At 41.5% G+C, this 22,114-nt stretch overlaps 3 protein-coding genes across 16 annotated transcripts in view; all 3 read left to right on the plus strand.

Moving 5' to 3' along the window:
- The window catches only part of tln1 (talin 1), a 41,603-nt gene extending 37,460 nt beyond the window's left edge, over positions 1 to 4,143 (plus strand). For all 5 annotated transcript variants that reach the window (XM_053863456.1, XM_053863436.1, XM_053863475.1 and 2 more), the window contains 2 exons: positions 2,100 to 2,225; positions 3,051 to 4,143. In XM_053863456.1, coding sequence (XP_053719431.1) covers positions 2,100 to 2,225; positions 3,051 to 3,185 — 261 coding nt within the window. In that variant the 3' untranslated portion in view covers positions 3,186 to 4,143. The remainder of the gene's footprint in view (positions 1 to 2,099; positions 2,226 to 3,050) is intronic.
- Positions 4,144 to 4,931: 788 nt separating this feature from the next.
- tpm2 (tropomyosin 2 (beta)) lies at positions 4,932 to 14,874 on the plus strand. 8 transcript variants are annotated; one of them, XM_053863536.1, is made up of 9 exons: positions 4,932 to 5,144; positions 7,332 to 7,457; positions 10,041 to 10,174; positions 10,363 to 10,480; positions 10,579 to 10,649; positions 11,194 to 11,269; positions 12,824 to 12,886; positions 12,960 to 13,029; positions 14,413 to 14,874. In XM_053863536.1, the coding sequence occupies exons 1-9, from the start codon at positions 5,031 to 5,033 to the stop codon at positions 14,493 to 14,495; spliced, it is 855 nt and encodes a 284-aa protein (XP_053719511.1). In that variant the 5' UTR covers positions 4,932 to 5,030; the 3' UTR covers positions 14,496 to 14,874. The 8 variants fall into 8 exon arrangements, with proteins under 8 accessions (XP_053719511.1, XP_053719505.1, XP_053719483.1 ...); XM_053863530.1 differs by lacking the exon at positions 14,413 to 14,874 and adding an exon at positions 13,275 to 14,370; XM_053863508.1 differs by lacking the exon at positions 11,194 to 11,269 and adding an exon at positions 11,980 to 12,055 and having other exon boundaries at positions 4,936 to 5,144.
- Positions 14,875 to 17,624: 2,750 nt separating this feature from the next.
- LOC128758075 (interleukin-6 receptor subunit beta-like) lies at positions 17,625 to 22,055 on the plus strand. 3 transcript variants are annotated; one of them, XM_053863877.1, is made up of 5 exons: positions 17,625 to 17,675; positions 18,085 to 18,151; positions 20,121 to 20,417; positions 20,533 to 20,683; positions 21,820 to 22,055. In XM_053863877.1, the coding sequence occupies exons 2-5, from the start codon at positions 18,097 to 18,099 to the stop codon at positions 22,052 to 22,054; spliced, it is 738 nt and encodes a 245-aa protein (XP_053719852.1). In that variant the 5' UTR covers positions 17,625 to 17,675; positions 18,085 to 18,096; the 3' UTR covers position 22,055. The 3 variants fall into 3 exon arrangements, with proteins under 3 accessions (XP_053719852.1, XP_053719840.1, XP_053719863.1); XM_053863865.1 differs by having other exon boundaries at positions 17,651 to 17,777; XM_053863888.1 differs by lacking the exon at positions 18,085 to 18,151 and having other exon boundaries at positions 17,671 to 17,777.
- The last annotated feature ends 59 nt before the right edge of the window (positions 22,056 to 22,114 follow it).

Raw genomic sequence — 22,114 nt, forward strand, 5'->3', positions numbered from 1 at the left:
TGTACTTTCATTATTTAGTTTGTTCTACGTGAGTTTAACCATGTGTTATCAGAGCCTTGCCTCACAACCCAACAGTTATTATTGTGTTTTTAGTTTCTCCATTTAGACCCAACCTGGCGCGGAACAGAATTGTCTAAAACTGCCGTTCTTCATCTGAACACAGTGTAATATCAGCCTCCCTTCTTATTATGAGGCTAATTTGAGATGAAGCATCTGATTTTGTACTCAAAACACTCATAGCACATCTTTTTTTGTACACTTGATTTCCAAATCAGTTGCTCATGTTTGCAATTCATCCTCACAAAGCATGACCGCCCCCCCATCCTTGTCGGTCATGATATCAACTTGCTTTGGGGGTGATCTAGTTTATGATGTGCTTGGCATTATAATAATAAAAAATAAATATTCATTGCATTTTTGGGCAATTCACAAAACTGTCACAATATTCTGCTGCTCACCACTGTTGAAGAAGGATTTTTAGAAATGCATTCGATAACAAAGCGCAGTCTGATGTTGCTGTAGTCTGAAACGGGAGTTTGTGAGATGTGTATGTTATGATGAAGGAATGAGAGAGGGTTTCCAGTATTAGGTGCATATGCTGTGGGTCTGTCTACCTCAGTTGGTATTTGACAAATAGCCTCAAATACTTGGGGAATGACTGCTGACATAGCAGTTTTAAGGACCTACAAAACGTTTTCCCAAAACAAGAGCAACTTCGGTTGGTCTATGTGCCGCGCTTTCTCCAGCATGTATTTGTACATCTCGGTTGACTGGAAAATCTTGTGATCACTTTCTATTGGAATTCCACCATATATTCGTAGTAGTGACACAGTATACTTCAGTGCATATTAGTTCCCTAGCCTTAGTTGATATTTCACTGTTAAATCCTTCCTTCTATTGAGCTTTAATCTTTGATTTGTTAATGGATACCATGTTTTTTATTTAAGTTTTTCCGTCTCCATCTCTTACCCCACATTGGGCTGTTTATGCTGTTTCCTACCATCCTGTGTATTGTTGTAAAGCTTCTCAGGTTAGGGTTAGGTCCATAACAATACTGATGTCTCTTTCTTTTTTTTTTTTTTTTTTTAGTTCAAGAGACCCTTCCTCTTTTGCATGCAGTGATCTTTTGAGTCTAATTTGTGGTTGCATGCTTGAAATCAATATGTTCTGTTTGAATTTAAACTTTCTCAATTCTGTGGGCTGCAGCTGTGTAGATTTTTGAGTTTGACTCCCAACAAAGTCAGTGACAGCACCTGTCCAGTCTGATATGACCAAAAGAGAACGCACGTGATGGTTCCCTCAGACAGTGAGAGTGTATGCAGCGCTGTGTGGAGCTGTGTGTTAGAGCCAGACATTCCGGCCGAAAGACGGATCATTGAAGCCTCCACTGGTGGCTGTATGTCCAGCTCTGTGTCCGATTCCTGCCCACCAAGCCACAAAAGGGAAAAAAGCGTTGTCTGTTGAACTTGTGTGAGCCAATGAGACAAATGTTTGGCTGCGAGTGTGAATCAGCGAGCTGCTCTTCATTTCCTTTTACAGAAATCTGCTCAGACGCGGCAGGAGAAAAAACTGCTGCGATTTTCTCCCAGACTGCTGCTGGAAGTTCTTCTTTCCTTTCCTGGACTTCTCTGCTGCACGGCTGTTTCCACTCATGTGTGGAGATATTAAACAACTGTCAGGCACAAGGTTTATTATCAACTCAGCCGCTCTTTAAGGGTCTAAATCAGGGGTCTCAAACTCAATTTACTGGGGGGGGCAGCAGAGAGGTCCTGGGGAGGCTGGGGTGTATGCTGCGGAGTGAGGGCTCTTGTGGCTTTGCCGCTTGTCATTGGTCATTTTGTTTCATCAGACCTTATTTATTTGCATCAAAAGAATCCTACAGAACAGAGGCCAAAAGTCATCTCACAAAGGTCTGCTGTGGCATCCCATCATGCATTGCAGGACTGAAAGGTCTCACTGAATTTAGTGTTTTTGGTCACTCTTTTGCTGTTAAATCTACTCTAGGAACCTCGTTGCTACCACTCATTTTAGTGTTGGTTTGGTCAAGCTAAAGCTGAAAAAAAAAAAGTTTTTGGTAGTTAGTTTGTTTTTGTCTGCAGGCCGCTGGAAATGCAGTGAAGAGAGCTTCAGACAATCTTGTGAAAGCAGCACAGAAGGCGGCATTCGACGCGCAGGACGACCAGGCTGTGGTGGTGAAGAGCAAGATGGTGGGAGGCATCGCTCAGGTGAGTCAACCTGACTCTGACTTGTGATGAAATCTTTGCGATATATATATATATATATATATATATATATATATATATATATATATATATAGGTATATATATATATATATAGGTATATATATATATATATATAGGTATATATATATATATATAGGTATATATATATATATATATATAGGTATATATATATATATATATATATATATATATATATAGGTATATATATAGGTATATATATATAGGTGTATATATATATATATATATATATATATATATATATATATATATATATAGGTATATATATATAGGTATATGTGTGCATATATATATCCCTGGTAAAAAGCACTATTGTGATGGTTGGCATCTGGCTTGTATGGAATTACAAACTTGTCAGCGTGTCTGCTTGTAGTGTAGTGAATAGTAAATTAAAAAGGGAAAAAAATAAAATGTCAGGTAAAAAAATGTGTGTTAAATGTTGTTTTCAAACTTCAGAGGTCAGTTGGTGTGATGGTGTCAATGGTCTGTTTAGTTAGTTTCTCAGAGTTCTACTCTGAGTATCTCCCGACGACAGCTTTTCAGCCTGTATTCATGTCCTTTACCTTTACTCCTCAACCTGTGAGCTGACTGCAGCGCACCAAAGCATCAATCATCAGTAAACACAGATATTGTACAGAATACTGAACACCTTTATCACTCTGGTGTTGCAGTTCTCTCCAGATTATTTTAGAACTTTGTTTTACCTGTATCGATGAATCACTCTTGGAGGAACTGCGTTTGAGTCAACAAGCCTGGATGTCAGGTGTGAGTTACTCTGTTGTGTTGCAGATCATCGCAGCTCAAGAAGAAATGCTGCGCAAAGAACGAGAGCTGGACGAAGCCAGGAAGAAGCTGGCCATGATCCGGCAGCAGCAGTACAAGTTCCTCCCCTCCGAGCTGCGGGAGGACAGTCAGGAGCAGTGAGCGACAGGCTGCCTGGTCCAGACGTGTGAAGAGCTCAGGACCTACTCCAGCTCCTCTCAGAGATAAGAGGTGTCGTGCTGCAGCAGAACAAATCAGGATATCATGAGTCTGTATTTAATTGTCATGTCAGATGTGCTCTATGCCAGGGATTATCAGTAATACAGAACTATATATATGCCCTAAATCCTGCTCTTTCATTCTTTTCCTTTTCCAAATATATACTTTTTTTTTTTACTTATTTTGTATCTGTGGTTAGTCTTTGTACATGTGCCTTCAAACTGTTCTGTCCATGATAAACGTCTATGCAAATATTATTGTGTGACCTGTCTTTAGGGGGTCACATGACGCTGATGCTGCGCAATGCATGTTTGGATCTAATCTGAGGATGTTGGATGAAAAAATATTGCAATAATAATGAACTTTGGAAAGGAACAATCCAAGAGTATTTTTTTAAAAGATATGAAATGTATTGAATTGTTTTTTACAGTCAGGTGCCATGATATTTGGATTGAAGCAACAACTGTATTCAGACTTGGATTAGATTAGATTATTAAAGCCATATATTTAACTGTAAGTTACTTGAGCTTTTATTCATTTGGGTGTTTGGTGTTTATTTGCTCACTCCTGCCACGTTGCCTGACTATTCTATAGTCCATTTCCGTCTTCAGTCTGAGCGTGGTGTTTTGGTGAAGCTGGGATCCAGACTCACTTGGTCTTGACTGGAGACGTCTCGATAAAGTGCACTTAACTCACCACGATAATTTATCAGCATCACATGGCTCCACTGTTACCAAAACACCTACTGTTAGAACACATGCGGAGCAGGACGCCTCACTGGAACATCTGTAATCGTGCAAAGCCATTTATGTTCTTCTGTTCACTCTTTGACCTGAAAGTTGATGAAACTCTGGTGAGGAGCAGTGGAGGAGAGCTGCAAGAGAATAAAACCAGTTTTCATTCAAACAATGTTCACGTCTGTTCCTTGACCACTTTGTGACGCATGTAGTAGAGCAGAGCGACGCATCGACCAGACAAATGGGGCCAAACTGGAGATGTCAGCCAATTACGACGTATTCGTTGTCGCACCAGGAAGTAGGTTATGAGCTTGGCAAACAACCTGTTCGACTTGTATCATGTCGTGCCGGTCTAAGTGTTTAGCGTGTGGTAGAACGTGTCTTCGACTCCTTCATTTGAACATTAACTTACTTGGGAAGGTTTTCAAAATCTGATCCGTACTGCTGGACGTGACGTCACTAGGACACGTGTTGTACCTACACTGCTCTAATCCTGGAGGTTACTTCTAGAGTTGTGTGTGTTCTGCATCTTCAAAGTGCAATCTCTGCCTCCCCACCGATTTCTGCTGACATCAACAAGGTCTGCGAGGACTCATTTAATCGATGAAGTTCAGAAACTGACCAGATTTAGAATTGAATTCCACTTAAAATGAATGTGAGGTCTCAGTTTGGCCCGTGAGCCCTCAGTTTACCACTGTAGCGAATTAGAAAACCCAGTGTGGGTCTCGTGTTAAACCTTTCCAAGTGGTTGGTCAAACTCCTTCCATTGTGGCTGCTGGCCTTCATTTCACTTCACAGTCGCGCCAAACAGAACCGGGAGCCGATGCCGATCGTCAACATATGACAACTTCTTTGCAGCTCTCTCTCTCTCTCTCTCTCTCTCACTCGCACACACACAGTCCCCTATGACTAAATATGGTGATGGTCCCTGGAGCCCTTCTATCATCCTCCAGCTCTCCGCCGGCTCCTCACTCTCCTCCGACCGTCGCTGCCGCACGAGCCGCTCCAGGATCATTCACCACGCTCACGGTTCCACACGCGCCGAGTAACCATGGAGGCCATCAAGAAGAAGATGCAGATGCTGAAGCTGGATAAGGAGAACGCCATTGACCGAGCTGAGCAGGCGGAGGGAGACAAGAAGGGAGCGGAGGACAAATGCAAACAGGTGGGTGGGATGCGGTCGCGCCAGACTCCCGCGCTGAACTCTGACATTCGCCCGAACCCACAATCGAAGAGAAACTGAACGATCATTTGTTCATCCATAAACGTTTAAATGTTCGGTGGTAATCAATATCATATTAAAATGCAGCTCACGTTTTTGTCACATACGCGAAATATATTAGTTTTAATTGTTTTCAGGTTCTGCGTAAAGTACTACATAGAACAAGGAAAACTTGTGAGTTTAACGCAAATATTCAACTGATAGTGAATAAGATCGGACAAAGCCTTTAGTTGTGAAATGTCGAACAAATACTATTACATTTTTAACACCATTATTATCACTTATAAATTTAATATATGGGTAATTTAAATGCATAAAACTGCAGTGTGAGAATAAGACAATCAAAAACATATGGCAACAAATCAAAAACACTCAAAATAATGGAAATTTAAAGGTAGGGTTTAATCGCCTAAATCTCCCAGAGATCAGTGGTAAATATAACAAATGGTTTCCATTCCCACTTCTCACTCATTAATCCATCAAAGTGCTCTTGGTGAAAGCTTCACATCAACGTTTCCAGGACTGGAAATGAGATAGTGTTTCCTCTTCTGGAACCCTTTGCTCTTTGAGCTGGACCCCCTGAGTTGACAACCTTAACTGGTTGTCAACTCAGGGGTCCAAGATGAAATGTTGACTGCACAAGAAATGACACGTAGAAGCCCAATTCAGCAGACTTTGTTTGGCTGCCTTCAAAAGGTTCCCCCAACATAAACTCTCTATTATAGGTTTTTGGATTCCAACAACACAGTGACATATAAATACAGTATATTCATATATATATGGTGTATAGGAATGATGCAATTCATGTCAGGTGATGAAGCACACTTTTCATTCATATCCATGGTCAGTCTACATTTTTGTCCTGGGGTATTTTTGAATCGCGAACTGTATCAAACACCAGCCTATTCATTCAACTTCATGTGTTCGATTCATGTATATACCCACAGCAAATACCTGCTCTTACAGACCACATGTTGTACACGCGTACACAATATGTTGCCTGACACACAGCACACAAAGGGATGATGCGTTTCCACTTGTGCGCTTGACTCCACTGGGATCACGTCCCGGTCTATAAATGGAAAGCAACAATTCGACTGTCCAACTGTCCACATAGCATCTATCCCCCAAAGGATCCAGCTCATACTCGCACAATGCCTCGACAATCTCTTCTCTCTCTCTGCTGGAGCAAATTTAATACCCACTCATCTATTCCTGTCTTTCCTCATAAGACCTTAACCTTCTCTGAATTGTTGCTCCAGCCAGAGAGACAGACAGCAAAGGCCCGTGGTTTGGGAGTTGCCACAATAGTGACTGTTGGATCGGGATTCTGAAGCTATTTGTGACTGGGAGGCCTTACATGGCTGCAGACAGTGTGGGTGACAGTCATTGTCGTCCGGACACATCATACTTATTTACAACATCGTCATGCTGAAGCTGCTGTTGCCATAGACGACGCCCTTCAGCTGAGCAAAGTTGGGATTCATCTTTGTTTGCAGGAATTCAATTCAAAGGTGCCAGATGCAGTTTTGGGGGGAACGATATAACGCACCACTGGTGGAAATAAAACCACCAACACCGACAAAGATTTTGATCAATTCAAAAGGCATAAACACAGACGGCCCTCACCTCCATTTCCAACGCCTCTGATAACCTCAAGTTTTGTTCATTGCTGTTTGTTTTTCGAGAAATAATGTATTTATGTTGACTCAAAATAGATATTCATCTTAAAATGGTTAATGAGCGCTTTTGACATCATTGCAGACCTGAAAGAGCAACGTAAAACTGTTTTTGCTTTGTAAGTTACATCGTGTGAACCTGAACGCAACTCCAACTACATGTGACAATACAGTCACGCCACTGCCAGCCAGCTCATCCAGCTTAATTCAATAACAGAAAAATGTTTCTGCTATTTTTGCAGAAACATTTACTTACTGATAGTTTTTTTAATGCTGTAAACTATTAGTTCTGACAGAAAGTTAAGGAGGGATGTGTAGTTTATACGTGGGTTCATCCATACATGTGTCATCTACATACTTCGGTGAAAGTGTTTAATAGCCATGAGTCCTGCAGCGATAAGACGAAGACCTGCAGTGACACGTCTGAGCGTCTGTGTGCTTGCATGTGTAGCTGGAGGAAGAGTTGCTGGGTCTGCAGAAGAAGCTGAAGGGCGTGGAGGATGAGCTGGACAAATACTCAGAGTCTCTGAAGGATGCCCAGGAGAAGCTGGAGCAGGCGGAGAAGAAGGCAGCAGACGTGAGTGAAAGAACACTGTCACCAAAACACACATTAAAAAGTCACTTTTACTGATCGTTGCTGCTTTCTGAGGCGCTTAGCGTTGACCTTCGGGAGTTCAAGTGTCATGGCCGACCCCGCGAGCTGCTAACAGCTGCAGCAGTTATTGAATCTGTCGGCAGCATCAGGTTCCACTAACATATCATAAGGTTTGTCAGCACCTCCAAGCAACTGTCACCAATTCTGGCTAATGCAGAGGCTGACGTGCTGGATTTGTGGAGCGGGCCGGTCCAGCTGCTCCTGTCTGTGGACCCCTAATGAGGTCTTCATAAGATAAACTGATAACAGTTATTCTGGGCATTGTGCTGTTATATAATCTCTCCATCGCTAAATCTATGTAATGACAGCATCACTCAAAATCTCAAATGGTATTGTCATTGATCAAACAAGTTGGAGCCCACTCGGCACTAAATTGGATGTATAGAATCTCGTCAATGTTTATCAGTCTTCCACAAAGACACATGTAGTTATATAAAAGAGCAAATTGCAGATAAACTGATGACCTAAGCAAAGTGTGAATCGTGAAGCACTAGTTTAATCCATGACACTTTTCACATGACTTCGAGTCACTGTTAACTTGACACCAATTGCGTATCTCTGCATCACAAATACTTTTAAATTCACTATGGCTCTTTCTCCTGACAAATGCTTAAAAAATATTATCCTGAAGGTTTTCAAGATTCCTGACCTTTAATCCAGATTTCTTCAGATGACATCAGCATTTTTGACTTGTTTTAGACGGTCAGTGAGAACACACAGTCGGAATGTTTCTCTGTCGTTTGACCAAACATGGGAAAGGATTCCACCTCAGAGTTTGTTTAAGCGTGCACTTCTAGCAGGAGTCTGCTTGGCTCCAGTGTGGACCTCTCTGTCATCAGTCAAACATGTTTACAGCTCACATACAGCATCACTTGCTGTGCCCCTTTCAGACAGTAAAGCTCCAGCCAGTAAAAGTACACCTCAAATCCATAAAGACTTAACAAAAGGTCAGTGGCGAATAAAAATATGAATCCAGTCCCTTTTCTTGCTGACAACCATGGTTATAGACTTTGAGGTGCTCAACTTCATTCCTAAGAGCATATTACTGGATTGCAGTGTGGGGCAATCTTGGTGAAGGCCGAACCGCTGAGCCATTCAAGTTTATTACATCTCATAAGAGACTGGTTACTGAGGGAGTCATACAAAACGGAAAACATCACCAATTTAGAAAGGAATAACAGCAAATCATAAATAAATAACGAATTAGTTATACGAAAAAAAGTTTTTATCCTACTATTGATCCTGTGTACATGGCAAAATAAATAAATAAATGTTGTTCTTGATATATAGCACAACGACAGATATCTTTTAATGTCCCCCTGTAAATGCCTCACTTAAAAAAACAGATGGTTCAAGCTGAAGTTATTGCGTGCCAGTTATACTGCCGTAAGAATCATGACATCAATGGACACGTTTTTAATGGTCGCGTATGATGACGTCATCTAAACGACACTATATTTACATTAACGCAATATAACATTGAGTTCGAATTGTCTAAATGACCAGAACATGATAAGGCCAATCGAATACATTTTGATTCGTATAACTAACATGGTGTAATGACGTAAACATGAAACCGGAAGTAAGCGCTGACCTCTGGCACGGTTGCTATGTCAACGCGCTTGCACGCGCAGGAGAGCGAAAGGTGCTGAAGTTCCTGAATATGGCGGCTCTAACGTCCATAGACTCGGTGAGGAGAAAGATTCAGAGCCTGCAGCAGGTCGCCTACGAGGCGGAGGACCGAGCCGAGCTGCTGCAGAGGGAGGGGGACCTGGAGCGCCAGGGCCGAGAGGCGGTAAAGACCCCTAAATTGCCAAAACCTCTTGTCGTCGTGTGACAGAATTTAAATATATAACATCGCTAATATAGGACATAGAAATGGATTTACAGGTTTAGTATTTATACAAGGCTCAGTAGAAATCTTGGATTCTTTAATTTAATTCCTTACTCGTTGTAATCCCATACAACCTTCATTGTACTGTATTATTCCGTTCTTTGGTGCTGTGAAGTTACTTTTTACTGTTTCCCCAAAGTCACTGGTATGTGTCTGTGATCACAAAAAAGGGTTGTTCATTTTTCTACTGAATTTCTCCAACACCAAAGTAGGTTATTTGATCCTTATCTCAGTCAGAAATGTTATCCTCGTGATGTCCGATTGTTTTTGTCTTGACATAATTCATCAACAGATCAACTCTTGTGAAAGAAGAGCTGGAAAACTACCAGCATTCTCTCTGTCAACTGATCATAAAAGACAATATCTGCCCATTAGGAGGTGGCTATTTCTGCAAAACTAATCATTAGACCAATAAAACGCATTAATGGTACCAGAGAGGTGATTTGAAATTAGGATTGTAAGCCATACTTTTGTTGTAGTTTCCCTGATTTGCCTGACTGCTGGATGGTAATTTAATCCTGGATTGAGTGACATTACTTTTGCGTTGTTTTATGACTGGGTTTGAGCTCCTTCTATGAGTACTTGAATATAACTGGGTCTGTTTCCCTCAGGCTGAAGCAGAGGTGGCTTCTCTGAACAGACGTATCCAGCTGGTGGAAGAGGAGTTGGACCGAGCTCAGGAGAGACTGGCCACTGCCCTACAGAAACTGGAAGAGGCTGAGAAGGCGGCGGATGAGAGTGAGAGGTGAAGGAGCCTTTTCCTCGTTAGTTCAGTGCTGGGGAACTATTCCATGTCACCACTAGAGGGCCGCAAGACAAAAATGTGTATTCCATGCCTGAGACTGAACCCTCTGTTTCTGGGTTACGTTTGAAATAACCGTCATCATCACGTAATTAAAATCTCTCTAACCAAATGCTTGTGCCCTCATTCAGAGGAATGAAGGTCATTGAAAACAGGGCCACAAAAGATGAGGAGAAAATGGAAATCCAGGAGATGCAGCTGAAGGAGGCCAAACACATCGCTGAGGAGGCCGACCGCAAATATGAGGAGGTGGGAGCTTCTTAGTTGCTTTCTAGTGATCAGTGTTTGTTTTAAACCGTCGCGCTGAACACTGCCGTCCCTGAACCCATGTGCTGATACATCTGCAGGTTGCACGCAAACTTGTGATCCTGGAGGGTGATTTGGAGCGTTCGGAGGAGCGCGCTGAGGTGGCAGAGGCGTAAGTCAACACTCATCCTGGAAAACCCCCGGTGACACAGGAGACGATGCATTATTCATGCTGTCACATGACCTTGTGCAAATGTTGTTAACAAATTATCACCTTTAATTCAGGTACAGATCTATGAACCAATGTTCTATCAAACCTGATAATCGCGGCACACATGACCACAAGGCCAAACAAAGATTTGTTCATTTACATTGTCATCGCACAAAGGATGCATCATGTTTCAGCCGCACAGTTTCTGCTGCACAACATGTGGTATCATATGACGTCAGTGAAGCGACGAGTATTAAAAAACAGAAGCTATTATCTCACTGCTTATAAGTACTACTGCTTCTACTAGCACCAAGATCTATAGTATTCTCACCCGTCGTGTCTGCGTATTCACTAACCACCTGAAAGTCTGTTCTCTCCTGTGTCTTCTCTGTTACGCATGCTTAAATCTGCCACCACTGTCTGTTTGGGACGCACGGTTTTTGGCTGCATTGCACCATTGTCCTCACTTACCCTCCAAACCTGGATGTGGACTAACACCCTGCAGGCGAGCGATGGAGCTGATGGAGGAGCTCAAGCTCATGGATTCAAATTTGAAGTCCATGATGTGTGGAGAAGAAGAGGTATTGACACAAGTTAACCGAGATCGGATGATTGCTCTGATGCCTTCTCCTCCTCCTAGCTGTCTTCTTCACTCTTCACTGGTCTTCAACTAACTCGCCTAGACAAAACGGGTCCAGTACCTTTGCTACAGATTATAGCCAATGAAAGAAAAAGGGGGAAACCCACTCTTTTCATCAGTCATCTCAAATACGAGGGGTTTAAAAAGTGTTTCACAGCTAAATCAGAACGGTCAAAGCCTTCAACCCCAAAACAACAGTGCAGTTCACACCTCTGAGTCTGCAGGAAGGAAAGCTGTGAGTCATGTCTGAATTCTAGTCGACTCTTGTCTGCATCATGCAAGATTTACCCGCAGACAAGTTTGGCCGAGCCAAAGTCGAACTCTGAAGCACAAAGACATCAGATTTATCATTTTCATGCAACAGTGTTCAAAACGTATCGTCTTGCACACAGAAGTGTCTCTCCCAAATGTTTCTCTTCAATAGTGGCACCTAAGCATGCAGCTCACCAGTCTCACAACCAACCTCAGCATGGGAGGCTGACTGGTGACCGGTTTACAAATGTGAAGTGCAGTTAGCTTTCCTTCATGCCCAAAACCTCGAGACAAAACATGTTGATAGAATGTCCTCCTCCTGTAGACCGAGTGATTCTGCTGGACTGACTTTCAATCTGCCTCTTCATTTCTGGCTTGTCTTTTCCCCTCCTTCTTTAGCAAATCAGGTGATCTTGAGGAAGAGTTGAAAAATGTCACCAACAACTTGAAGTCCCTGGAGGCTCAGGCAGAGAAGGTACTGCAGGCGCTCACCTGCCTCAGCCATGATTTGATCCCATTTTATTACTAAATGTCTGGTGTTTCTAATTTGCCCAAAATGTTAACTCCGCAAGCATCAATGGGTTTCTGTTTGTCACTTGTGAATTGTCTTTGCAGGGATTGTGATAGTACATCATGACCACCTGCTGAAAATACTGTTGGTCATTTTGTCAGCATAGGCTCTGCACTTTTAGATTCTTAGTTTGCAATGGTCAGTACCTATCGATAATCCCTGAAGATGTTGGTTTTGATACAAAGTGTCAGACAGTCCATTCTTCCATTTTCTGCCACTCACTGGGCTGAAAGCTGAGAGGCCCAGGCTTCTCTCCGACAAATACATCCTCCCTTTTTGGTTTTACCACTAAGTCTTTTCAGTGGGGCTGGGTGACTTTTTAATGTCGTTCAGTCTAGATCATTCATCATTTTTAAAAATGTTTTCAAAATGCCAGTTTTTTAAGTGTTTGAAGTGAGAAACAACATAAAGGACAGTCAGTTAAACAAGCAACATAGTAAATTCAATAACAAATGTGACAGTTTAAGAACACAAACAACAGAAAAAGGCATTCACTTCTCTGTCATTGACATCTGTCTGTTCTCCCTCGGATCCACTGCGTCTCACTAGTGATTTTCTTTAACCACCATTGATAGGTGCTGACTACTGCTCATCACTGCACTTTGGGCGATTGATAGAGGAGGCATCCCAGTGCAGAGGTTCAAAAGAGCTAACACGCCTGTCTTTTCTCAGTACTCGCAAAAGGAGGACAAGTATGAGGAAGAAATCAAAGTTCTTACAGACAAACTGAAAGAGGTGGGCTCTGTTCATCCTAAATGTCATTCCTACAGTCACGTAGACTGCGTGGCTAACTGTGTTTGTGTTTCAGGCTGAGACCCGTGCAGAGTTTGCTGAGCGGTCGGTGGCCAAGCTGGAGAAGACCATCGATGATCTGGAAGGTAATGAACCGCCGTGTCTGCTCAGGATAACTGTTGAGCACAGTGCTGTACAGAGAGTACTTAAAGATTCCTGTTATACATACTCCATGCTGGTGAGGACAACCAAAGTCAAAATCCTGTGGCCATCCTAATTCTAGCCAGAAAAAAGATATTTATATATATGTTTATCTTCTTCTGAACAATGTGTCTTCTCTTTGTGGCTGTGGTCTGTCTCCATCTTTGTGTGTTGGCTGCGTGTCCTTCAGATGAGGTGTATGCCCAGAAGCTGAAGGGCAAGGCTCTGAGCGAGGAGCTGGATCTGGCTCTTAACGACATGACCACACTGTAGATGCTCACTTCTTCTTCCTGCACTTCCTTCCTGTCTGAACTCCACTCTGCCTCCTCCTGCTGCTGCTGCTGCTGCTACTACCCCACAGCAGTCCTCTCACCCGGAAGATTCTTAAAACAGCCTTCCCTCTGTCTGTGTCTGAGTCTCATCTGAGGCCTTTTTTACAGGTTCCCAACAAAAGCTCCTCTCTTTATTTAAAGGTCTGTGCACCTCTGTTCCCCACTGTTGTAATAAATGTATTAAAGCGCTCTTGACTTTTCTGTCTGCCTCTGGATTTCTGCTCGCAGTGGCTTTCACATCCGTCCTGCACTCTTCCAGTCTGTCACACTTCTGCACTCTCACTTCCCTCAGCAGCCCGGACCAGATATTACATTTCAATGTCAATCATGCAGTTTAGAAGAAATGATCACAATAGGGGGGTTTCACACCCAGAATTAGCTGTCGCTGTCGGTCGCATTTGTCTGAACCACAAGTCTGATAGAAATAGTGAGTACTCAGCACTGAGTGTCACCATACATGTATAATTACTATTTTGGCTGCAGGCTGTCGACTATAGCCTTGTTTGAAATTAAAACTGAATCACTAAAAAAAAAACAAGCTTGGGGTCTTTCTTTTAGATCCTTAAAATTTCAGTGGTTTAACAAAAATGTATTCCCCGCTGTTTAAAAATAGCTCACTTTACTTTTACAATGTATTTTGCATTATTTTCAGACATCAAAACATGCTGGTATTTTAAAAAAGAAACCGTTTTTTTTATTTCAACCAGATTAAAATAACACTGAAGCCACGTTGTTAATTTCACTACAGTAAAAATTATAAACAACCTGCTGTTGTACAATGTTTAATACAGTGTTTTTTAGTTTGCAAAAATGCAGCATGTGCTTCAAATTGCTCAGCTGTGATTACAAAGGCTCAAAGTGGTTTCAAGATTGTATCATGCCAGCAAGGGCCTGCGGTTCTCCAGAATTTATTCAAGTGTGTAACTGTGAACACCCAGTGATGGTACAAGGAGATTTGCTTTTGAAGTCTCACATGTGACTCGGTTTTCCCTCCAGAGAAACTGGCCCAGGCAAAAGAGGAGAACCTGGACTTGCACCAGGAGTTGGACCAAACCCTCCTGGAGCTCAACAATCTGTAGGGACAGAATATAGTGTTTTCCACTTGACGGGGCGCTGCGTCCTTCATCCAACATTGTGCAATCGGACATTTTCAGGAAGCAGATGTTTGATTAGACTCACGGCAGCATTGTTCCCTTATCGCTTGTCAGGCAGCAGTTCGCAGTAGGCAGTTCCTCCGAACTGTAAATGTGTGCCAGAACACGTCACGCGGCAGATTCTGGCAAGGTGCAGAGCTTAGCTTGCATTCTTCATTCACTGCTAACCCAAGTCCAGATCATTTCCAGAGAAACATTCCAATGAAGAAACATCATGTCAGAGTGTGAACTTCTACCCAGACTCTTCTGTTTTCTGTTTGGGATGGTGTAGGTCTTGCCCCGGTTTTAATAAATGTGATGCTTTTTGTGGCTGATTCTGGTGTGACTCTTTTCTTTTCTTCTCCATCTAGTCATGTTTGTCTGAAATGAGGCTGAAATCATTTTTTCCAGTTTGATACTATCGTCGATGGTTGCACCCATATCAATGGGTGATATGCACCATACATATAAATATATATACATAGATATAGATATAGATATAGATGTAGATAGATATTATATATATGGAAAACGCTCCACAAGACGTAAGACCCTGGGATTCCATTTGGACTCTTAGTATACGGGTTATTTTCTCCGACCTTTATTACAGAGGAATGGATCTGACAAATATTTCATTCATATTATGATCAATGCTGGGAAGAAGACTGTAACGGGAAAAAAAACGGTTGGCCATATTGGACTCATGGAAGGACATTATGCTGGACATACACAAAATGGACTAAAATAGATTATTTCAAATCTGATTTGTTCATATTGAGATGGTAAAAATTGTACAAATACATCTCTTAGAGACCAGAGTTCATTTTCTAATAATTTCTATTTAAAACTATATATTGTTATGGTTACCCACACAGGCACAGGGAGAGTGCAAACCCCACCCACAAAGGTCCAGAGCTGGATTCGGACCCTGAACCTTCTGGCGATAAAAAAAAGAAGAATGTTTTCCAGGCATGTCAAGACTAGATGTGTAACACGAAGACCAGCAAAACAATAAACCAAGGACCAGGAAAATGAATCAAGTAAGGTAACTCAGCTGCACAGTTGGACACTCTTCACAACCAGCAAGTGAATAAAAAAACAACCTTTTTTTCTGACCTAGATCAAACTGCTAAAAATGTTTAAACACAAGACAAATGTTGTTGATGGTCCTGTTACGGATGAGGAACGTCCATGTAGCCACAAATAGAAGAGTGGGAAATAATTCTACCACTATTTTAGTCTTAAAGGGGAATTGCCAGCCCAAATGAATCCATATGTTAGATGTGTTTCTTATGACTTTAAGAATAGCACCACATGGGAAACAATACTCTCAATGTGACAGTTTTTAAGTGCAAGAAAGGCAGAACAGGCTGTCAATCAAGACTGTTGCGAAAGCCTGGGAAACCATGTCGAGTGGCATTTAGCTCTACTTGTTCATAGATGTTCCTGTCGGCTTTCCAACACTCATTCATTCCTCTCTCTCAAGAAATGCAAAAAATAAACTGGGTCCTGGGACGCCACTTGTCTGATGACTTACATTTTTCAAAAACATACTTCTGAAAAATGTAGAAAATATTTGGTAAACTGTTCATCGTAGCAGCCTAGTCCGGTGATTCTCAACCATAGGGCCAGGCCCATGGTTGGGCCGCGAGGGCCTCATAGAGGGCCCCTATGCGTTTTTTTTGGTTTACACCTCTGGGCCATGAGACACTCAGCTTTAATGCATTAGCCACGTATGATGGCAGAAGTGTGTCATTGAATTGACTTGACAGCTGCAAATCTGTGATAGTTACCAAGTATGGAGAAGTTCCTGAAAAGAAAAAATGATAATGAAGGTGATGCCACCTCCACACGAGTAAAAACTGTTCATGAAAGCAACTGTCGAAGCAGTTTTTAATATCAACTGAAACATTTTATGGTGATAATTACACTTTTTACACTTATATCTTCTTTAGACTTTATTTTGAAAATAAAATATATTTTATTTTCTGATATTTTTACATTGTTTTATTATATTCATTTTATTCATGACGTATGGTTTTATCAATTTCTATCTCAACAGTTTGTATCAGGTGCATTTTTTTTAATTATTATCTTTTTTTCTCAAGTAAATTTAATGAATATGACTTGGTTCTGCTGCTGGTTGGACATTTCGATGACAAATAAATCTTTGTGCTGATCACATGGTTTCACGTCATTTCACAAGGTTTTGCTTTGTTCAGGTGTAAGTAGATTAAATATGGCTATTGGACACAAATGACATCAAGAGTAATGAATCAGCTCTATTCCTTGAATTCCCAGGTCCATTTGTTGTGGAAAAGGTGGGCCCCGAGATCAAAAGAACCCCTGGCCTAGTCTACGTACTATTCATTTCACCCTTTCACTGCCTTGGATTTTCAGTGAAATGTTCACTGAAAAGACCTTTTGGAATGGACCCATGGCATGTGCTAACAATCAATCATCATTCATGGGACTTGCGAGTTTTGGGAAAGCAAAGTTGATCAGTGTTATGTGTTTTACATTTGCATTTATTTTATAATTCTTGTCATCTTAATAGTTAAGATAGATTTTGTAGTTTTAATGGCTCTCGTCTGATATTGTTGAGGCTTAAATGTACGTGTGCCACACGAGTGTTGAGGCAGTATTCTTTTTACTGAAATTCACGAAAAACTGTGTTCGCTGTTTATCTTCTGTGCAGTATCCCTCGCCTACATCTTTGGCCGTCTGTACTTTATGATCCAACACCCACAACAACGGTTTAATTGAAAAAGAGTAGGGAGTATATTAACATCGAGAGAGAAAATAAAACGTTGTCAAGCCTCTTGGCACTCTACAGATGGGTGGGGACTTACGGGAAAATGAAACGAATGACGTATACACAACATTCTATTGGGCAATACTGATAGAGCGACAGGCTTTTAAACCAATGGGTAGATAGCCTGTGCCTCCGTGCATACATGGCGCAATCGGCTAGATTTGTATATCATATACAGAAGCTTGTTGACTGATTCGGAAGGAGGGTTACCATCCAGGCAATTGTAAGTCGAAGAAAAATACAGCTACGCGAATCTCCTTGACGGGAAGTGGGCGGTACAGAAATAGTCATTTGCTCCGTCGAGGTGAACGGTACGTGCCACATTTGTTTCAACACATTTCGGAGGATTTGTCCTTTAAAACATGACAACTGTGCGCTGAAGTTGTCAAGAAAACTACGTTGCAGCCACTTAGGTAAGACGTGCCTGTGGCTGTCGGTTGCGAGAATTCTATGACGCGACACGGGTTCGTAAGAGCTGAAGATCATCAGATATTTTCATGTCGCGACACGTATGTACGGTAGTTCGATGAAGTGATGTCAAGCTGTGTTTTTCTCAAACTGTTGGTACTCTTAGAGAGCGTCCACACTCCCGGCTTAGGGGGACTAACCAGAGCGGTGTGCTATAACACACTGCTTGTTCGTTTTTGAACACACAGTTTTGGAGTTTATTTGTTGGCTTAAACGCGTGTAACGACGCTAACAGCGTGTTTGTGTCTCCAGCCTGTTCTCGCCATGCTGCTGCGGCTACTGTTGCTATGCCTGGCTTCTGCGTCACTGGGGCTGCCAGGTCAGTGCCATCCCCAAATGCGTTCTCTGTGCGGCGCACAGACAAGTATAAATGCAGTGATAATCTTTACATTTCAACACATGGATGTTCGGACGTTATTGCTATTCACTTTTGTTTGCTCAAAGTGTTATTACCAGAGCATGGTTTTCTAACACCATGTCGTTAGAAGACCATCATGTTATTGGAGAAAATCACATTCGAAATGTTTTAGTACACACGCCTCCACATATCACAGGATGTTTTCAACCTTTAAGTCAGTAGTAATGTTAAATTCGTTGCCTGCATATACGGTATTTAGCACGTTAGTCTTAGAATTAAGGTATAGTTTTTACTTTCAGTGGTGCTGCTCACTTTGATGGCCAGGTTTTGTTTGTGAATATAGATAAAAAAAAACCAAGATCTAAATCCTAAACATACATGTATTAATCTTTCTTCATGAGACATCAGGAATTGAAAATGAATGTTACTTCATAAGTTTCCAAAATCTGATTTATGCTGACCTATTATTAAAAAAAATCTCACCATACATATTGCTCACATTACAGATGTTTGCATGTGTGAAAGCCATGCCATCTATTTATTTAACTTAAAGAAAATATCATCAAAGAACCCAACAATTTAGAAAAGGCATTTGTTTGTTAAGTGGAATGGAATCCTGGTTTCCTAGGGATCCAATCGCCCACCACCCCATGCCCTCATCCACTGTTTTAATCTTCACATAGCTTTTAGAACAAAACACATTTTGAAGCTCAGCTCTGATGGTTCAGAACTTCTGAGCCACTGTGGAATACACAAAGATGAGTGTCGGTTAGGGTTACTGATGCAAAAAATAAAAAATGCAATTGGTCCAAAACATTTAGTGGTGCAAAGTTAGCAGATGTTATGAATGATGATATGAATCTTTTATTTTACTTGAATGAGTCATCTGAGCGTCTCGGTCTACTCACATTTGGTGGGTGATGGTTGCAGATTTTGTCGTTCAAAAATTTGCATAGGTTATTTCTGTATTGTTTTTATTGCTACAAACGTTTACATTCACAACACATGGATTTCTCACTTTTGTGTACATGCACTTGAAAGATTTATATATTCTGCATTGTGCGTCTGTTAATTTGAAGGAATGACGGCTAAGTTGGGCCATGGCAGCTACCCTCTTATTCTAATTTATATATATAATTAAAGGTCCCAAGTTTTTTTTAATCTTACTTTTTTGCACAAAGCCTCCTCAATCAGTTCATTCTAATATACCGGTAAAATGTTTTCTCATGTGGAAAACAAGACGGACATTCATAAATATCAACAGTGAAATATGTTCTGTTCTCCTTATCCATCAGCTGCTCCCCTCCTCCGCATCTGCATCCTTCATCAGAGTTTTAAGTTGGATAACAGTCAATGAAACTGTTTTTTTAAATCAAATTTTACAATGATAATGATACATACAATGGTTTATATCTAGTGTAGGAAAATACATATAACAATAAAATAAAAAAAAATACATACACAGAAAAACAATGGGGATATTACCATAATTGCCATAAAGTTGGATTTCTTTGCTGAAAAATGTTTTTGTCCATCTTTTTGTGTACAACCCAGTTTTCAGTCTCAACAGAGAGGTCAAATGCTCCATCTGCCGTATTTCTTCAATAATGTCAGTCCAACTTCATACATCAGGTCCATCAACCTTCAACCAGTTCCTTGTAAAACCCTTTTTAGTGCGAGCATCAAGATTTTAAATAAATATTGATCACTTTGTTGCACCTGTGAGGGCAAGTGTCCCAGCAAACATATCTGTGGCTCCTTAAGAATGTTACATTCAAACATCTCCTCAAGAATATTTATAACATTGTCCCAGAATGTTTTTATGTATAATTTGTATGTACAAGATTTTAAGCATTTTGTGTGTTCCAAATGAGGAATACTGTACCGGATTGTTTGTGTAACATTTTGTTTTATTTCCATTTTTCTCTAGACAACTACTTGATGGTTTATCCGCAGTCTCCTGTGCTGGAAATTGGGACAAACTTTACTGCCACATGTGTGATCATCAACACACTTGAAGTCACGTCGGACGACCTCATCTGGAATTTGTCAAAAACTACTGTACCAAGAGAGCAGTACAAAAGGATTAACAGCACTGCACTTAGCGTCACCATCAGTATCCAGGGTGAAGAGTATGAATGGTTATACTGCATCGCAAAAAAGGAGTCTGGCTTTGTGTTCACGAACAAGGCCAAATTAACTCATGGAATCCGTCTTGAGAGAGGATGTACGTAGATTCGTTGCACATTTTCATGTATAAATGAAGGCTCACTGATATATGGTACAGTTGTCTGTCATATATAAATATGCTTAACAATCGCCATGTGATTGTCCAATCTCAGATCGTCCAGAGAAGCCAGACAACCTCTCCTGCGTAGCACTTCACAAAGACCAAAATGTAATTGATGACCTCATTACTTGTAAATGGAACTCTGTGGGACGACAAACTAAGGGCGTCCGGACAAGTTACAACTTGACTGTTGATGTTCAAGGGTGAGTAACATTTTCAGAGCTTGATTCAGCAGCGTATTTTAATAGCAGCTCACAGTGTTTCCCACCACTGGTTTCCACCAGTTCCCTGGTCTCTCCTGACACCCTTTGGTCCAGCTTTAATTCTTGCTTCAATTCTAAACGATGAGAGTGTTTTAGCTGAGCCTGCTGTGCTACTAGTCCTACAGCCCTTGTGCCTTGAGCACAGTCTCTAAGTAACTCTAAGTCACCAAAGTTGGTTCTATTTAAATACTGTACCCATTGTGCACTGACTGCAATGTTGCAATCCTTAAACTGAATTGTACTGCTGCCTAGCTGCTGTGTCCATTGTGACATGGTGCCAAGCAACAAGAACCGTAGCACAGCGCAAATGCTTCTTGGTGATAACCAGGGACAAGACAGCAAATTCTATGGGTCGCCATGATCTTCTCGATGTATGGGACACACCGAGCTCATATTAATTATTAACCGCCTGAAACATCTGGTGGAAAAATGTGGGTGTTGTCCTTCTTTATCGGGTTATTTTTTTATCTGGAAGTAGTAATGCAGCACAGTCATTATTTTTGGCCCAAAATAATGAAAAACCTGTTAACAGTCATGTCACTGAGGAATCATATCGGTATTTGACCGGTTAAATCTCTCTGACTGGCTGAACGTTTTGTTACTTTGAGCAGGGCAGGAGCTGTTTTGTAATACATGAACTAATGAGTTGTGGTTTCCGATTATTGTCAGTGTTTTTCTTGAGTTTGTGCTCATTCTGATTCATCCTGAATCAAGGTCACAGTTGTGGTTTCACAATATAGCACTCTCCTGCTTCTAGTCCAACACAACGCAATGGATTAAAGTTTAAACGGGATCAGTTAAACTCTGAAGCAGCCAACAGTCTTGGCTCGGCTCTCACGCCTCTGTGCAACAAGCATTGTTGGACGGGCTCTTTGCCGACTCCAAAGGTTGAAGTGGACTCTCTGGGTCCAGGTCGGGTCCCACATCGCAATTTCAAGTCAAGTCTGAAGTCACTGATTGGTGCTATTTGAGTCAAAGTCACAGACTGGAGGCCCCATCAGGTTGAGGGGTTGTACACCGTGTTGAATTGTGCGTCATGCACTTGCATAAATGTGGTCATTCTTTTTTGTATGCAGAACACTGATGCACAGTGACTCGACAGAACAAAACTTTGTCCAAGTGCCTCTGAAGCTTTTTCCAAATCACATGACGTTGGATATCTGGGTAGATGGACACAATGCATTGGGAACCGTGACATCAGACATTTTATCAGATAATGCTCCAAAGGTTGAAGTGGACTCTCTGGGTCCAGGTCGGGTCCCACATCGCAATTTCAAGTCAAGTCTGAAGTCACTGATCGGTGCTATTTGAGTCAAAGTCACAGACTGGAGGCCCCATCAGGTTGAGGGGTTGTACACCGTGTTGAATTGT

Source organism: Synchiropus splendidus, chromosome 1, assembly GCF_027744825.2.
Source record: "Synchiropus splendidus isolate RoL2022-P1 chromosome 1, RoL_Sspl_1.0, whole genome shotgun sequence".
NCBI classification, from domain to species: Eukaryota; Metazoa; Chordata; class Actinopteri; order Syngnathiformes; family Callionymidae; genus Synchiropus; species Synchiropus splendidus.

Excerpts from the sequence above, each read along its gene's own strand:
- tpm2 (XM_053863536.1), top strand. The coding sequence starts at position 5,031 with ATGGAGGCCATCAAGAAGAAGATGCAGATGCTGAAGCTGGATAAGGAG. Across the intron at positions 5,145-7,331 it reads CGGAGGACAAATGCAAACAG|CTGGAGGAAGAGTTGCTGGG; the intron begins GTGGGTGGGATG and ends TTGCATGTGTAG. Across the intron at positions 10,481-10,578 it reads CCGACCGCAAATATGAGGAG|GTTGCACGCAAACTTGTGAT; the intron begins GTGGGAGCTTCT and ends ATACATCTGCAG.
- LOC128758075 (XM_053863877.1), top strand. The coding sequence starts at position 18,097 with ATGCTGCTGCGGCTACTGTTGCTATGCCTGGCTTCTGCGTCACTGGGG. Across the intron at positions 18,152-20,120 it reads TGCGTCACTGGGGCTGCCAG|ACAACTACTTGATGGTTTAT; the intron begins GTCAGTGCCATC and ends ATTTTTCTCTAG. Across the intron at positions 20,418-20,532 it reads AATCCGTCTTGAGAGAGGAT|ATCGTCCAGAGAAGCCAGAC; the intron begins GTACGTAGATTC and ends GTCCAATCTCAG.